This window comes from Miscanthus floridulus, chromosome 7, assembly GCF_019320115.1.
Source record: "Miscanthus floridulus cultivar M001 chromosome 7, ASM1932011v1, whole genome shotgun sequence".
Classification (NCBI taxonomy): domain Eukaryota; kingdom Viridiplantae; phylum Streptophyta; class Magnoliopsida; order Poales; family Poaceae; genus Miscanthus; species Miscanthus floridulus.
In genome coordinates, this window is record NC_089586.1 from 84132363 (window position 1) to 84150884 (window position 18522).

General features: G+C 48.3%; 1 protein-coding gene and 2 pseudogenes across 1 annotated transcript; 1 reads left to right on the forward strand and 2 right to left on the reverse strand.

Annotated features, from left to right (window-relative positions):
- Positions 1-2555: 2555 nt before the first annotated feature.
- On the forward strand, positions 2556-6618 carry LOC136465770 (putative ETHYLENE INSENSITIVE 3-like 4 protein). Its single transcript, XM_066464377.1, has 2 exons — positions 2556-2667; positions 5243-6618. The coding sequence occupies exons 1-2, from the start codon at positions 2556-2558 to the stop codon at positions 6616-6618; spliced, it is 1488 nt and encodes a 495-aa protein (XP_066320474.1).
- A 1596-nt stretch (positions 6619-8214) lies between these two features.
- On the reverse strand, positions 8215-8979 carry LOC136465771 (glutamyl-tRNA reductase, chloroplastic-like; annotated as a pseudogene).
- A 58-nt stretch (positions 8980-9037) lies between these two features.
- Positions 9038-11916, reverse strand: LOC136463633 (uncharacterized; annotated as a pseudogene).
- Between the last annotated feature and the right edge of the window lie 6606 nt (positions 11917-18522).

Consider the following 18522-nt stretch of genomic DNA (forward strand, 5'->3'; position numbering starts at 1 on the left):
TAATTGCACAAAATAATGCAGACTCAGAACCTCTAAACTAAACAGAGGTTTCTTTGATATGTAAGACTCCTCACATCTGTATATGAATCCAATGAATTTACTGCCCAATAATATTTCAGTCAGATCAAGGATCAATAAAAAAATCAGCAATCATCATGCATAATGGCCCTGTTCGCTTCTCTAATAATCCGTCTTTTTCAGTTTGTTTTTTTCAGTCGGAACAATATTTTTCTCTCACAACAAATCAGTCGGAACAGTGTTTCGGCTTGTTTTTTCAGCGAAGCAAACTAGGCCAATAAAGGGCGTACCCAGTGCAGAGAGCTCCCACTCTGTGCGGGGTCTAGGAAAGAGTGTCAGTGGCAAGCCTTACCCTCGCCTGTGCAATGCGAGGAGACCACGACTTGAACCCGGGACCTTTCGGTCACAGACGGTAAGACTCTACCGCTTGCACCAGGCCCGCCCTTCTAATCATCATGCATAATAAAAGGGTGTACCCAGTGCAGAGAGCTCCCACTCTATGCGGGGTATGGGGAAGGGTGTCAGTGGCAAGCCTTACCCTCGCCTGTGCAATGCGAGAAGACCGCGACTCGAACCTGGGACCTTCCGGTCACAGGCGGTAAGACTCTACCGCTTGCTCTAGGCCCGCCCTTCATCATGCATAATAAAAAAAGAAAAATCAGCAACCATCACGCAGAAGTTACAATCAAGCATCACACTACGACAGTGCACACCATGAGTCAAAATTGAAGAAGCAGACCAAACCATCACCCAGAAGTCACAATCAAGCATCACACATAATACGAGAAGCAGTGTTCTGTGCAGCAGCAAACTGAAGAAACAATCGAGTCTAACCCGCTCAGCTGTGCCCTCTACAAACCACAGTAACCAGACCAAACCGGCCACTGCCGGGCTGAGTTGAAAAACCAACAAATCAATGTAAACCATGAGTGGACAGGGCGGTCTATAGAGAAATTAACTGTCAACAAAACTATAATTGATTTTGCAGATTCCAATTATCAGGGACCAATGAATCATAGATAGCATACACGAACAAAGTGGTCAATATCATGTTAGACATGCAAATATTGCTCAAGCTATAGTGTGTAAGTTAAATAAACGAGAAAAGGGTTTCTTTGCCAATTCATGTAAATCTTTATTTTATTCAATTCTAATCCAATTAATCCAACCAGACCAAACAACAAGTTTCAAGTTCATTGGCTGCTGTCTCCTCTCATTCTCAGTGGCCAACCACACAAATCAGTTGACAATTTGAGCAGTCTAGAAGTCTGACATAACTAAATTCAAGAGATGTCTACATAACTAAATATCACCCATAAGACCACAATCTGTATAGAAGTGAATGTAGTCACAACATAAAAAGTCATACCTGACTGAGGAAAAACAAAGGCAAGCATAACAGAATCCTCGTCAATATGATTTTTTTTACTACTGACCAAACAAGTTACCATACATTAGTAGCAACAAAGTTACAGTAAGCTATCATTTAACAAATCAATAGCAGTGAAATATATACTATATCCTTGTGTCCATGGTTAATTGTTAATAACCAGCGAAGCCATGCTACCATCAGTTCTACTGCTCACCTCAAACTAACGAGGTCCTGCGACTGAATTTTTTGTTGCTATATGCCTTAACGAGTTAGTTGTAATAGTTCCAGTTAAAGTTGTTGTGGCCTACAGATAGACGTGACAAAGAGTTGGTTTCCTGCTCCTGAAAAATAAAAAAAAACTAAACTAAACAATCGAACATGCACTGGAATAGAGAGCTAGCAGAGTAACAGGTCTTGTCTAGCACAGAAAGTAAAGCTAATCGCGGAGATAAGGGGAAGGTCTGGTACAAGAAAGTCCAATCGCCAATGCTTCAGCTATGTGTGGCACCTACTCCGGTTCCCAGGGCATGGCTACGGAGGCATTCAAGTCACACCAACGACCTCCATGGAACTCCATCCTCCGCATCTCCTTGATGTTCCCCAAAATCAAGCAGCCAATAAAAGAGGGAAAAAATCCAGATCAGACCTCCGCGTCTCCTTCATGCTCCCCAAAATCAAGCAGCCTTGAACTGGCGAAAATCCAGATAAGAACTCAGATCTGAGGCAGGAAAGAAACACGAGATGCACCTTGTCACGGTCATGGGCGAAATCATTACCTGCTTGAAGGCCGGGGAGGGATGTGGAATCGGCGGCCGGGCGAGGAGACGGCGGAGCGGAAGGGAATCCCGTCGTGGCACACGGATGGAGACTTGACGGGTTGAGATCGAGAGGAGGCTCTCCGGTACGGCGATTGCACCGGCGCTGAGCAGAAGGCGGCGGTGCTGGAGGCGCTGACGGTGGCGATGGCTGGCCAGGGCATCGCGAGGGCGGGGGCACTGGGCGGCGGACGAATCGCGGGGGAACGAGGTGAATCGCGAGGACTCGGGGTGAGAGGGATTGATCTTTCCTGCCGCGAATATCGTACCAAAGATATTCTCTTTTTAGTTGTGGGAGATAAATGAACACTCCGGTAAAGAGACGTGTGAAATGTGAACCCACCGCCAGCATGCATGGCAGCATTATATTGGAAGGTTTGGAACTCCGGGACGGCCGGACGTGGGCAGTCATGGATGGTGGAATTGGAACTGGAACTCTCGACAGTCGACTCGACTCTTCGTGTGAGTAGCGTGGAAGTCTTGGGTAAGGGGGGGGAGGGGGGGGGGGGGGGGGGGGGGGGGGGGGGAGAATAATACTGTTGTTTGATCTTAAGTCTTAATTCTTTATATTATAGAATTTTATCTAAAAATTTATGTAGACTCCATAGGGGTTCCACTGCTACGAAATGAGTAGGGGGGCTTTGAGCCCTCGCCCCACCGCTGTGTCCGTCCCTGCCTATCTCCAACAACAACATAAAAAATACAAGATTCATTCGTCTTTTGGGTAGCGTTACCGGCAAAAGGTTTAATATTTATTCGGCATCTTCTCCAACAACAAGACCAAAAATAGAATCATTTCTACAAATGAGTTTCCAGGAGAGAGGATACCTATATTTGGATTGTGTCTTTCACGTAACCTAAAATAGGTTTCTATATAAATACTCTGTTGAATGTTAATTTTAGATCTTTTGTTATTTATTTTAAGTTTAAGTGTCTATATGGGTTACCTGGAGACGGTCTAACCTAGCTACACACTACACAGCCTCACCTGAGCAGCTAGCGCGATTCAGGTCGAGCTTTATTTGGTTTTTTTCCCTCTTTCATGTTCTTTTCTGCTTCAGTTCGAGAGAAAAAGAAGGCCAACGTCAGCGATGACGTAAACTCGGTGTCTTATGTTTGCGTTTATTATTTGCCGTGCCGTTGGAGATCAGGAGATCGCGCCGTGATCGATTTCCGCACCCCGGCCGTCGCACCTATGCTCCCGTTCGCGTGCCCTTAAACCCGATTTAATTCGTAAATTTTTTTATCCGAAATAGTGTTTTTCTCTCACAAATTTCTTCATATTCATTCAAATTTCTCCAAAATTCCTCCAAACGGACCTGTGTTTATTGGCCGACGTCAGCTGCTTGCGTTACCAACGTGACGCCGTGCCATCTACTCTCTCTATTCTACGGTATTCTAATAAAATATAATTAAGTTGGCTTATTACGAGAAAGTAAAAAACATCATCAAACATATAACTAAGCAAACAGCAAAGCATGACAGCATGCAACATCGTGTCGCTGCCCAATGCAACCACGTAACTTGCACGCAAACTAACTTGCACCGGAGGTTACTCTATGGACTAGGATAACTCGGAGATCACTCCAGGAGATCGGAGGCTACCTACAAGTTTCTCAATGAAGAGCCATTCTCAATACTAAAAAATATCAAGTCTTAACCCTCCTTCAAACGACAGATTACACGAATTATTTATACTAGGAACATAACATAGGTACAAGTAAAATCAAGTGGAAGATCATCTTGGTGTATAAATTGAAGAGCCCTCAGTTTTCCCCGCAACCACAAAACAAACATGAACAGCTCCATTAACATAGCCATAACTCTTAGCTTGGAAGTCCAAATGATGCATTGTTTGTTGCATTAGAAACTAGACTCACATATATTTCCACACTAAAATAGCATATGAATGTTGAAACCTTCGAAATTAATGCCAACAAGCCATGAATTATAGCATTAATTTTGCACCCTTCTCATGACCTTATCAGTGATGTATAAGGTCTAATGCAAGCTAAGCCTAATACAAACAACCACTGAGACACATAGGTCCCTATTTGGTAGAGCGGTAAAAAAAATGCTTCTCAAAGGAGGTGCATAAATGAAGCAAAAGCGTGGTCAAAATAAATTGGTCTGATCTAGTGTTTTAGTACAAATAGGTGTTGTCGGAAAAAAATGTGGCTTAAAAAAACATATGGTTTAGCTTTTAGCCTTAGCTTATTTTAGCCATAGATAGCCGGGCTAAACATAGACTAACGACATATGCTCCATGCCGACCCTGCCTGTCGACACCAGAACCAAATGAAATCACGTTCCGCACTCTGCCAATAAATAGAACAGATTGGCTCAATAAGCTGCAGGTGTGGGTGCAAGCTATCCTAATCTCACGTTTTTTGTTTTCATGGCGGCAAGTCCTGCAGTAACCCGGAAGTCCGACAGGAACCTTGGGCGCACATTTGCGAGCCAACCCGACCATGTGCTACCGCCATCTACTCCCTCCGTCATAAAAAGAAGAATGTTATAGAATTTTCAAATTTTCTCAACTTTGATTAGATTTATAAAAAAATACGTGCAACATTTTTATCTTTAAATAAGTTTATTACGAAAGTATATTCAACGATCTATCTAATGATACTAATTATGTATTATAAATATTAATATTATTTTATATATAATTAGTCAAAGTAGTACTGCAAAATGGAGCCTATGGCTTCCATGCGCGCGCTCCATTTCCGAGACGACGGCCACGTCCTTTGCCCGCCGTCACGGGGTCGTTGCGGCGGAGCCACGTCACGAGTCACGACATCAACCCCATGCATGCGTCCTCTGACTCTGACTCTCGGATCTTTGGCTCTCTTCTCAGTTCTGAACTTCTGATCGCCTGTATAAATCCTCCCCACGCCGGTGCAATCTTTCGCCTGTTGTCCTATCGACTCCTATCTAGCTAGACTCTGAGAAGGAAAGGAGACGCCGCCGACGCCGACTATACCACAGCAGAGTGGTTCGTTGCTAGTAGTACAAGTGCTGTACTCTAGTCTAGTTTACTCTGAGTCGGCAATGGAGCACGACGTCGCGCACGGTGACGGCGCTGTCCCGGCAGGCCAAGAAGCATTCCAGGTGGCTCACGAGGTTGAGCAGGAGGAGTTCAGCGACTCTGAGTCGGGCTCCGAGTCCATTGAGATCTCCGACCTGAAGCGCCGCATGTGGAAGGACCAGATGCTGCTCAGCAAGCTGGAGGGGCGCGCGGGTACCCTCAGGGCCGCCGGCGGGGCGGCCCCGTCGTCCAGGCCGCTTGCGCCACCGACGGCGGGCGCGGACGGGGAGGAGGAGGAGGAGAACCCCGAGGTACGGTGCCGGCGGAAGGCGATGCTCCGCGCGCAGGACGGCGTCCTCCGCCACATGCTCAAGATGATGGAGGCCTGCAACGCGCGCGGGTTCGTGTACGGCGTCATCGACGAGGCCGGCGAGCCCATGTCCGGCTCCTCCGACAGCCTCCGCGGGTGGTGGAAGGACAATGTCAGCTTCGACCGGTCGGGGCCCATGGCGCTCACGGCCCCGACCGGCGAGAGCCCGCTGGGGGCCGCGTCCTGCATCCACCGCCTCCAGGACATCCAGGACAGCACGCTGGGGTCCGTGCTCTCGGCGCTCATCCAGCACTGCGTGCCGCCGCAGCGGAGCTTCCCGCTGGAGCGCGGGCTGGCGCCGCCGTGGTGGCCCACGGGGGAGGAGGCCTGGTGGGGCGCCCAGGGCGAGGTCCAGGCGTACCAGGGCGTGCCGCCGTACCGGAAGCCTCACGACCTCAAGAAGGCGTGGAAGATCTCGCTGCTGAGCGCGGTGATGAAGCACATGAGCCCGCGCTTCGACCAGATGCGCAAGCTCGTGTGGCAGTCCAAGCGGCTGCAGCAGAAGATGAGCGCCAAGGAGACGGAGACGTGGTCCAAGATCCTGCGCCAGGAGGAGACGCTCAGCCGCCGCCTCAAGAGCTCGCTCAAGATCACGCCCCTCGACGGCGACGGCGGCGGCGACGAGGAGGCGGAGGAGGACCGAGACGGCCTGGAGGACGTAGTCCGCGGTGTGCACGACAAGCGCAAGCGCGAGCTAATCAGTACAGGAGATGACAGCGGGAGGAGCAGCGCCGGCGGCGAGGGCGGGGAGCTGCTGGTGGCCGGCCTCGTGGCGGATGAGAAGAACCTTAACCCGGTCGACGAGCTCCTGAAGCGTTACTACAGCTGCGTGCCTGATCAACACGAGAGCTTCGTCGTCGCGCCGGAGGACGAAGCAGGCGTCATGACGATGCCTCTCGGAGAGCTGGACCTGTGCGGCGTCGTCGACGAGGTGCCGCCGGACGTGCTGTTCGATCTCATCGCGAGCTGCTCGGGAGCGGACAACGCGTTCCGCCTGATGCAGCAGGACTGAGCAGTGACTCAGCTTGATTGTTGGTCCACGCGTCGCTGCGCGATAGGCCTGCTTGGGCGGGAGGAATGACGTGGCGCGTGGCTGATGGATGCATGTTAGCTAGTCAAAGTGCGTCTAGGTACTATGCTTGTTTGAGTTCCATTTCTTCTGAGGTAGTGTTTAGTTCCCAAAATTTTTTAAGATTTCTCGAATTTTTAGACACATGTATAAAGCATTAAATATAAATAAAAAATAAAACTAATTACATAGATCAGACGAAATTTACGAGACGAATCTTTTAAGTCTAATTAAACTATGATTGGACACTAATTATTAAATATCAACGAAAGTGCTGCAGTATCATTTCGCCAAAAAATTCAGCAACTAAACGAGCCCTGAGCTTATCGCGATGGGACTTGTGACGGTGAGTCGTCTGTGACCTGTGACTGGGTGGGGATAGTAGCTTGAGTAATAAAAAAAATAATCGTGCGTGCTCGAAAACGCCAATCGGGGTAAATTCACGACGAACACGTCGGATCTGAAATCTGAAATTGCTAAATTTGATTCGCATAAGTTCAACAGAAGATCTTGGTCAAAAAATTATGCACCTACTGTTTTCCGTCACAACACAATGATGTTCAACGGTCCCGTATAAAAAAAAAAGATCAATAACGCCACGTCCGAGAGTGCACCCTGTTTTCCATGCCCATGCGAGGCCCGCGCCATCCGAACATCGTCCGCACTGCCCGACCACACGCGGGGGGCTGTCTACACCCGCTCGTTGACGCCTCAGCTGCAACCCTCGATCTATTTTTGTAATATCTAACAACACAGCTGAAACACTTATAACATATATTTAAATTTTAAAACACTTGCACAACACTAAAAAAAAATAAAAAATACGTATGTAGCCATTGCAAACGTAGCAAATATCTAGATGAAACATTTGCAATATACACATGAAAACACCTGGAATACCTACATATATATGCGACATCCAAATAAAACACCTGCAATATACGTCTGAAATAGATAAAACTTTTAGAACATACACTTGAAACATACTTGTATAGCCATTGCAACATGTGGAACATCCCGATCTAATTTTGCAACAACGATATAAAACACTTACAACATATCTCTGAAACACTCGACACATACGCTTGCAACATGCATTTTCAACGCAATGTCACCTTGCTGCTTGGACGATTGGAGGCTCGTCGTTGTAGAGCTTGACACCGGCGTGAAGGTCGGCGGCGACACATGGAGCTCGCGATGGCACAGGCAACTCGCCAGCGGGACAGCGTCACACGACGCCTGCATGCTGGAGCATCCATTGTGGAGACTCGCAGGCTCGGTGGAGCGGCCGCAGGGGGGTGGATGCCGTGGTGCAGGCGGGCGACATGATGGAGGCGGAGTGGGGAAGGCGGGCGGTGCGGTGGAGGCGGAGTATGGAAGGCAGGCGGCATGATAGGGGCATAGTGCAGTAGAGAGATTTTTTAAGCGTCTATCTATCCGGACGGCCTGCCCAAGCATTACCGGTAAGAGCCCGTCATATTCCATATGTATAATGCGAGAAAATTGTTATTATAGGATGTGAAACAATGTGCTTCGTTATTATATGACTTCAATCATCGACTTCGCTAAAACGACATTTGAAACATTGGCACTTTGTTTAACATGACATTTGGTCCTTTTAATCACTTTTCTCATTTTCAAATACATGTATTTTGCTATGGGAGGACCGTATTGTCCTTCAGTCATATTCACATAATAGTGGATAGGCAGGTGCGTGGGCCGCCTGGCTGCTGCCGCCGCCGCCGCCTGGCCTGGGCAGGCTGGCTGGCTGCCGCCGCCGCCGCCTGGCCTGCCTGGCTGGCAGGCTTTCAGGTCATCAACATTGTATACTCGTGCGGAGCCAATTTCAGAGACACGCGCACTGACATTCCTTGGGACAGATATGTCGACGAAAAGCCGAACACCACCCATGGCATCAGAAAATAGTGGGAAGTGCATCTGCGTGCTCTTTTGTGAACAATGGGGTTTCAGATGCAGTGCTCGTGAACACGACGTCAGCTACAGCTGCAGCTTCATACATCTCTGAGAGCGGCCTGTACACAATCTCATCTTTCGTCTCCTCACGGATTGCATCCACCCTTTCCACTGAACGGTTGACCACAACCACCTTCTTGCATCTTTGGCAATCAGATGTTTGATCACTAATTTTCCCATTTTGCCAGCACCAATCAAAAGCATCCTAGCTGACAGGGCTTCAGACTTTGGAAGCTTCATCAGGGACAATTCAACTGCCGCTGAACTGACAGAAACAGCACCAGATGATATGTTCACACGCTTTCCAGCTGTAATTGCATCCTTGAACATTCTGGGCATATAACACAATACTAAGTACACATGAATTCATCTCACATCATAATATTGTTCCAAACAAGATTCAAGTCATATCAAATAAATCATGAGTTTACATCTCATCACAATTAAAAAAATCCATCCAATGTGTAGCTTTTTCTTCGGAGTCATCTTTTTTGGTGCTGCCGCTGTAGGTATCCTCACGGGACAAGTGTTGTCGGTTTGTGAAGATGTGCCCTCTCCTAATAACATCGCAAGCTTGCTGCACATAAATATGATACCACAATTAGATATATGGAAAGAATTAGTGTACGATAAATGTGTTAATATTCCTTACCTTCTTGTAACCCTTCCTGGACTACCCCGTATGATTTCTTCTCTAGTCGGCCTCCGTGGGGTGCTAGGTTCTGCTGGCGTAGCTTTTGTAACATTCTTCCTAGGTTGCCTATGCTTCCTACAAGTAATCAAATAAATTAATATTGACATTTACATTCAAGTTTCTAGATAAAGAAAATCAGTTCATACCTCTTTTTTGCGGTCCCATTGAGTGGGCACTTGGCACTAGCTTGCCTATGACCTTTTTCTCCGCATTTTTTGCAAGTCATAGGTCCTCTGATCATTTTCTTTCCCTTTCCATTTGTTGGAGCTGCATCGTTGTCACATCCCTTCTCACCTTCACCATCGTTGATAAATTCACCATCTTTGGAACCTTTCTTCCTGTGTCCACCTTCCATCCATCCCTTCATTCTTAGTTTCCTTCGTCGTCCAACAGGTAGTTTAGCAAGAGGTGCACCAACTAAAAATGGTAGGTCAACTTGTGGCCATTGTGTTTTATCTGTCATCGGCTCAATCTCTCTTCCATAAGCAGCCCTTAATCTATTGACCGAGTAGTAGTCATGCACAAACTGTTCTAGGTCAACTACCCGATGGCGAGTTACATAGGCCAATACATGTTGACATGGCTTACCAGTGTGCTACCATTCAAGACAAGTACATGTCCTTTGGTGTAACTTGATAATATGCCTCTCAACTCGGCTGCTATGGTCCCACACCTCTGCACTCCAATTAGAACATGGTACAATTTTCAAGTGTCCCAAACCTCTAGTATTTGCCTTTAGCTGAACCATAATAGCTGGAAGTATCCTGCCTTCAGGTAGCCTGTATGCAATATTTCTTCTCTTGTTCCAAAGTACCATGATCATTTCTCTGATCTTATCAGCAAGGTCAGCAACAGGTAAGTCTTTATGGTCTCTAATCCAGTTATTAAATGACTCAGCAATATTACTAGTTATGTAGTCACACTTAATTTCTGGATTGAAACCACACATATACCATAATAACTTATGATTGGTCTATAACCATTTCACTGTTTGTGCTGATTCACTTACCATTTTTGCTATATTGTCATAGAATATGTCCTCTCTGTAAGCCCTTGCCGTGGGATATATCTGGCCAAACCCTCTAAATCTCTTCTTGAAATTTCTGACAAGATGATAAAAGCATTCTCTTTGCTCTGCATTTGGGAATACATTCTTCACTGCATTCTCCAAGCCCTTGCAAGCATCAGAACAAACAGCAAGCAGTGGAGGATCACCTATTGCCTTCTTTAATTGTTCCATGAACCAAGTCCAGTTGTCTGTGTTTTCAGAAGCTATGAAGCCATAAGCGAGTGGATACATCCAATTGTGACCATCAACTGCTACAGCTGTGGCCAAGTGACCATTCCACCTTCCATTAAGTGCTGTATCATCTATGCTCAAATGAGCCCTACAACCTTCTAAAAAACCATCAATGCATGGTTTAAGAGCACAGAAAAAACGGTGGAAATATATTTGACCATCCACCTCAAGTACCTCAATCTCAACGACACTCCCGGGGCACCGCTTCATTACCTTGACCTTCCACCTAAATAACAGCTCAAAACTCTCCTCCCATTTGCCATAAACCTCTTCAAGAGCTCTTTGTTTACCCCGCCATACAGTGTCATATGCAATTTGACACTTGTGATCTGTCTCCAACTTCTTTTGCAATTTCTTAGCACCAATATTTGGATCAGCTCTAAGGATACTCACAGCCTTGCTAGCTACCCACTTGCAACTTGGAGTTATAGTTATCTGCCTCATGCTGGACACACACTCGTGCTTATCGACTAAGACGGTTACCTGCAAAACAAAAAATCAATGAGATTGATATTAATTTACATAACAAGTAGAATTAATGAAATAATAAAAAAATTATTCACCTCCATAGTGGCTTGGCCTTTTTGTTTAGTGCCATTTATCCTCTAAGGGCAAGGGCAATCTTCATCACCGGACTTGCAAAAAGCCCTATATCTCGTCTTACATGACTTCTCTACTCCTAAATCGAACTCCTTATTGATGGCAAATTGCCGCACTGCCAACTTGAACTCCTCCATTGTTGGGTACAGTGTTCCTACCTCCATTGATGGGTTGTTCTTATCATATGAAATGACCATCTCACCTGGTACGACATCAGTAGTAGGAATGGCAGCACCATCAGTATCTTGCCCAATCTCATTATCATTCCCCTCTTCATCCATTTGGCAATCAAAGCCTTGTGTAGGTATATTTGTTGTGCCCTCCTCTGTCAAGCCTAAAAGCTCACAAATATGCGACTCACTCATAAGTGCAATACGACCTTCGTCATCGTGTGTCTCCACTATTTGTATCGTATCCCAATCAACTCTTTCCATATTTTCCACATGATCTACTTGGGACCTAAACAAGTGAAATCAACTTTAACTAATATGTACTACTATCATGGTAAAAAAATAAACAGAAAGCATACAAGCATATATACCTTTGCACTTCAAGAGCAGGAAGGTTGCACTCTACTGCCGGAAAAGGAGCAGTTGGAAGCAGCGATCTCGCTAGGGCTAGAGCAGTGGACATGCCTTCTGCCGGCTCGTCTAGACCTTTTGCTAGACCTTCTGCTGCCGCGTGCATGCCTTCTACTGCCGGCGCGGCCATGCCCTCCACTGCCGGCGCGGCCATGCCCTCAGCCAGCCTGCCCAGGCTAGAGGCGGTGGTCGCGGCCACACCAGACGGCGACGTGGCCAGGCCACAGCCGCCCGGCGCTGCCATGCCTGAAGGCCGAGCAGCAGGGCCAGAGGTCGGCACGGCTAGGGCATAGGCGGCTAGGCCAGGGCCGGCCAATGCAGCCACGCCTAAGGACAGCACGGTAAGGGCAGAGGCGGCCGACGGCCCTTCTGGATCCGGTGGGGGCGAGTTCGTCTCCTCCATGGGCGTCGCGTCGAGGAGGATTGGGCAGGCGGCGGCGGTCAGACGAAATGTCGGAAGAGTGAAGACGAAGGTGCAGATATTGTATGGAGAGATCGATGCTAGCTGTGTTGCGTTGGGTTGGGATTTGCATCTGTATATATACACGCGACGCGAGGAGGACCTAGCTAGCCCAGCAGATCGAGTTGGCGTTGCCTGCCAGCCAGCCAGGAATGTCAGTGCGTGTGTCTCTGAAATTGGCTCCGCACAAATATACAATGTTGATGACCTGAAAGCCTACCAGCCAGCCAGGCCAGGCGGCGGTGGCGGAGGCAGCAGCCAGGTAGCCCTGTCCACTCTTACCTAAATATGACTGAAGGGCAATACGGTCCTCCCATGACAAAATACATGTATTTGAAATAAGAAAAGTGATTAAAAGGACCAAATGTCACGTAAAACAAAGTGTCAACGTTTCAAATGTCGTTTTAGCGAAGTCGACGATTGAAGTCCTATAATAATGAAGTCCATTGTTTCGCGTCCTATAATAGCAATTTTCTCGTATAATGCACAGTCGAGGAACATAAACTGTGTTTAATTTATGACTTCGGTGTGCAAAGCCAAATTTTAGTCATTGATAAATTGGGGCAGTTACAAAATCCGATTTTAAAAAATAACTTTTGGTTTATAAAAAAGCTAAAATTTGACCAATACCAAAATCTGGAGTGGTCACGGAAGTTTATATGTAGCCATGCTAAATTTTGTTAAGGTTACGAGTATGACATGTAAGGTTCATATATGCCATTTTTTCCTTTATAGGGAATTATTATATTTATGTGGGATCTTGTGTTGTACATAAAAACACATGGAACATTATGGTGAAAACAAAATATATTATTGTCGGGTATGGATTTTAGGGATATCCAGAAGAAGGAGGCTAATGGCCACGAACAACTAACTCGCCTGACTCCGAGGGCGCGGGCTCCGTCTCGTCCGACCCCGAGGGTACGGACTCTGTCTTGTCCGACCCCAAGGGTATGAACTCTATCTCGTCCAACCCTGAGGGCGCGGGCTCCATCTCGTTTGACCCCGAAGGCGTGGGCTCCGTCTCGTCCGACCCCAAGGGCACGGGCTCTATCTTGTAGGACTCCTCAAGGGGGGAGCCCACCTTGCTTGACCCCTCAAGGGGGATTCTGCCTCGCCCGACCCTAAGGGAACATATTCAGTCTTGGGCAGGAGCATAGGCCCCACAGGGCTCGCACCGTCTCCAACCACTACGGGTATAAGAGTACAGACCTAGAGTCAAACTTCTGATACCAGAAAGGGAGTAGGCACGTCTTGACATGACCTGTGGCCACGACGAGCCATTCTTGGGATATCATGTCGCCAACAGCGTCGAGCAGGCCAACACTGTGCTGCCTAACCCCCCGCACGACTTCCGTCAGGGGTACCTGTTGACCATGCTGCCCATCGGGACAGAATGGGCCACCACAACCGGCTGACAATGTCCGTGTGTAGCGCTAGTGGCGAATATGGTCACGACATGGAGCCATCCTCGTCATCATCTATAGGACCAATGGGACCCACGCAGGGGGATGAAGGACGACGCGACCCCGGAGGCTCTCTTCCTCCTCGCTTCTCTCTCTCTCTCTCTTTCTCTCTTTCTTTCGTGTAACATGTGCCTTGCCCTTCACCTATAAAAAGGAAAGTAGGATGCCCCACGGGGGAGGCCTCAGTTCAACTAGACTCAACTCCATTCGATCCTTCCATCAGAGACTTGGGACCTTCTCCCTCTCTCGCCCATTTGTAACCCCTACTATAAACAAGTACCAGTAACACGAGCAGCCTCAAACTAGACGTAGGGACATTCCGCTCGAACCAGTATAAATCCTTTTGTCCTCCGAGCACACCATCCAGGCCAGACACGCAAACACAAATTTACTAGTCGGTGGTTTGAAACACCTACAGTTGGCGAGCCAGGTAGGGGCCTTTTACACATCTCGTCGTCGACAACATGACATGGATGGCTAGCCACAGCGTCAACTAGGTCCTGGGCACGCATGTGCGCTTCGAGAGCCTGGATTTCTTTGTCACCATGGAGGGAGAGCTAACGTGGGCTCCCGCCCCTATCCAGCTTCTTTGCTCCACCAGCCTTGATGCAACCGTCCAGGCCCTCGAAGAGCTGTAGCTGCACACGTCGGAGGCCCATGCCCCCAGGAGCGACCAACTCCTCAGCTTCGATTACGGGAGGCTAGAGTGCTAGCTCGATGCCTTCCTAGGACCCTGACCATCCTAGGAGGACATGTGTTGCCTCACCTTCTCATTTGCCAACGTCATGATGTAGCTTGCTGGAGGGGAACTGCTCTCCCCGGAATACCTCACCCGGAATGACCCTACAGCTTTCCTGTTCGGTCTACACAACACCGTAAGGACCATTGGTCACCTCATGGCACAGCGCATGCACCCATCCCCCATAGATGATGAATTCATGGGTATGATGAACTATGTCGCGGAATCTTTTCACGACCTTCTCGCGGGAGATTCAGAGACTTTCTCTGACTCTGACTCTGACTCTAGCAGGGGAAGCCATCACGCCTCATGAGAATGCTTCATGGTAGGCACCCTCGAGGGGCGCGTCAAAAGCGTCCATGAGGGAGGGGCTACTCCTATGAATGACCCTGACAATGATGTCGAGGGAGATGTAGGGGCCCTGCCTTGCCTATGAGTAGAGCAGCTAAGGGCACGACATAAGGAGATTGAGAATGCACGACTCTAGCTGGAGCAGGAGCGTGTGGAGCTCGAGCGCGAGATCGAACGCCGTGGAGATGGTGGCCGTGAGATGGAGGCCTCCCGCACTTGGCCTGGGCAAGCCAGAGCATACTTACTGCTTTGGCCTTGCTCCGAGGTCTCCTAGAGCCTACGACACCCGAAGACCATTGGGTCCATCGTGAGATCCACATGCTGCTTGAGCATGCGGTGGTGCAATAGGCAAAAAGCTCACTGTCTGGGCGACACAAGCTCGATGCCAGTCAGCGCTAGTCTTCAGGATGACATGGCCAGGATGTATCCGTCCACCAGGCACCATGTGACGGTGGGGGGCTTACTATGTTCTTGGTGCATGAGAGTCTCAGCCCCAACCAGGACGCACGTAACACCCTAGATGCCCGTAGGCACGAATAAGGGGACAAGAGAGAGGAGACCAGCCACGGCTACCACCCTCGTCACTATGGATGCTATGACAATAGTGAGGACTAGAGCCTGAGCCCTGATCTACCGGGGCCCAAGCTTTCGACTGGCACATCGTCAATGTGGCTTTCCCACTACGGTATCGATCATCGACCAACATCCCAAAATACTCTAGGGAAATAAACCCTGACCTGTGGCTCAAGGATTACCGACTTGCTTGTCAAGTTGGCAGTGTAGATAGCGATTACTTCATTATCCATAACCTCCCCTTGTTCCTGGTTGATTCGGCATGAATATGGCTGGAGCACCTTTCGCCCAACTGGATTCAAAGCTGGGCGGACCTAAAAGAGATCTTTGTGGGAAATTTCTAGATCACCTACGCGCACCCTAGGAACCCCTAGGATCTGATGAATTGTCGATAGAAGTCTAGGGAAACTCTCCAAGAGTACATCCGATGCTTCTCTAGGCAATGAAATGAGTTGCCCGACGTCGCCAACATCAATGTCATCGGAGCCTTCCTATCTAGGACCACCTATGAGCCCCTAGTCCACAAGCTAGGACATAAGGGCCCTCAGACCACCAAGGAGCTCGACATCATGACCAGCCACACCCCAGGCAAGGAGGTGGTCTGAGTGATTTTTGACTGCCCCAAGGGCAAAGCAAAGTGGGACAAGGATGCCAGCGAGGGCGCCTCCAACCACCTGAACAAGAAGAACAAGCAGCGATATGGGGGCTCGCTCATTGTTGCTACTAAGTGGAAAGGCGGCTGGGTGCCCGCTGAGGGTGCTCCTGACCACTTTGAGAAGCTACTTGAGGGTCCATGCCCAAACCACGCCTTCCCCATCAAGCACCTATACAAGGATTGCGTCCTCATGAAGCGTTTCCTGTCCGGTGACTCAAAAAAGGGGGACTAGGGGAAGAAGCCTGAGCCGGTGGCAGACGACGTCAAGGGGAAGGATGGTAGCTTTCTGACGCTTGATGGCTACCTCAAGATCTTTGGTGGGCCAGTGGCTTACGACTCCAAGCGCCACCGAAAGCTCGTGCGTCGTGAGGTCTACATGGCCGAGCCAGCCATGCCATATTTCCTACGGTGGTCGAAGTTTGCCATCACCTTTGACCGATCTGACCACCCAGAGAGCATCCCGCAGCTAAGAAGGTACCCACTCATGGTCGACCCGATCGTTGGCACAAAGCGGCTCACCAAGGTGCTAATGGATGGAGGCAGCGGCCTCAACATCATGTATGCCGAGACGCTTGATGCCATGCGCATCGATGAAAGCTCTAGTTTGGTTTTGGTGAATTGATGAAACCTTAAGTGCTAACCTAGTTCATCAAAGTGATTATGTGATATGTAGCACTAGTCCAAGTGGTGAAGCAATGGTGATCATGACATGATGATGGTGATGGCATGGTGATGATCAAATGCTTGAACTCGGAAAAAGAAGAGAGAAAACAAAAAGTTCAAGGCAAAGGTGAAACTTGATAGGAGCTTTTCGTTCTAGTGATCGAGACACTTAGTGAGTGTGATCACATTTAGGATAGATAGCCGTACTATTAAGAGGGGTGAAACTCGTATCAAAATGCAGTTATCAAAGTGCCACTAGATGCTCTAACTCATTTCATATGCATTTAGGATCTAGTGGAGTGCTAACACCATTGAAAATATTTGTGAAAATATGCTAACACACATGCACAAAGGTGATACACATTGTGTTTAGCACTTGGGAACAAGGGTAAGAAACTTCACCGGCACCCTATACAGAAAAGACAAGGTTTCATAGAGTGCACCGGACGCTTGTCTCAACTAGATCAGAGTGTCCGGTCAGTGAAAGCAGTGAAGACGCTGGCGTCGGTCTTCGACCAGACACTAGGTCACTTCATGACCGGACGCTGGCTGGCTGCATCTGGTATTACTGACGTGGCAGCGCACAGAGAAGATCGTGAGTGACCGGATGCTGGGCAAGTCTGGTCAGGCGTGACCAGATGCGTTCGGTCATGAATTTCCACCTCTAGAAGCTTACTGGAAGTGACTGGATGCTAGGGTCCTGCATCTGGTCATGATCAACTGGACACGTCCGGTCACGAGTGAAACCTTACTAGAAATGACCGGACGCTGGTGTTGGTGCGTTCGGTCACTTTGAGCAGTGCGTCCAGTCACAACTTAAGTGCACTGATCATTGTTGAGATCGGGCGATCAGCATTTGAAGTAGGGCCACATGGCGTGTATCGCGTGACCGGACGCTGGGGTGCTGCGTCCGGTCGATCTGACCTACGTGTCCGATCGCGCCATTTTTAGTGGACTGAGGAGTCAATGATTCTATTTCATGGGGCTTCTATTTAAGCCTCATGGCCAGCTCAAGCTCACCCTCTTGGCCATTTGCATTGACATAGCAACCTTGTGAGCTTAGCCAAAGCCCTCCCACTCATCTCCATTATTGATTCATCATCTTTGTGAGATTGAGGGAGAATCCAAGTGCATTTTTTGAGTGTTTGCATCTAGAGGCACTTGGTGTTCGTGTTTCACGATGGGATTCGCTTGTTGCTTTTGGTGGTTGCCACCACCTAGATGGCTTGGAGCAACGGAGGAGGATTGGCATAAGTTGGTGATTGTTCGTGGCCATCTTCAGTGATTGTGAGGGGATTTGTACCTCCCCGGCGGAGCACCAAAAGGTAACCCTAGTGGATTGCTCGTGTCATTGAGTTACCTCACTTGTGGGTAGGTTCTTGTGGTGTCCAATTGTGTGGACGAGGTTTGTGCAACACCTCTTAGCCGCCGAACCACCAAGTGTTGGTCGACACAATGGGGACATAGCGTGTTGGCAAGCACGTGAACCTTAGGAGAAAATTGGTTGTCTCTTGCCCTTTGGTATTCTTCCGGTGATTGATTTAGTGTTCATCTTGTGATTGGTTCACTCCTCTACATGGCAGTATAATCACCCTACTCACTCATTTATATTCTTGCAAACTAGTTGTAGCAAGCTCTTTAGTGTAGTTAGAATTAAGAGCTTGCTTTGTTGTTTTGAGTTCATCTAGTGGAGCTCTTTAGTGTAGCAAGTGTGAGAGCTCTTAGTGAGTAGTGGCTTAGCAAATTGAGTGTCTAGTGATCATAGTAACTAGAATTGTTGGATAGGTGGCT

What these genes read in the sequence shown, in the direction of transcription:
- LOC136465770 (XM_066464377.1), top strand. Translation starts at nt 2,556, where the DNA reads ATGCATGGCAGCATTATATTGGAAGGTTTGGAACTCCGGGACGGCCGG. An exon ending in CAGTCGACTCGACTCTTCGT is followed by an intron (nt 2,668 to 5,242) that starts GTGAGTAGCGTG and finishes ACTCTAGTCTAG; the next exon opens with TTTACTCTGAGTCGGCAATG.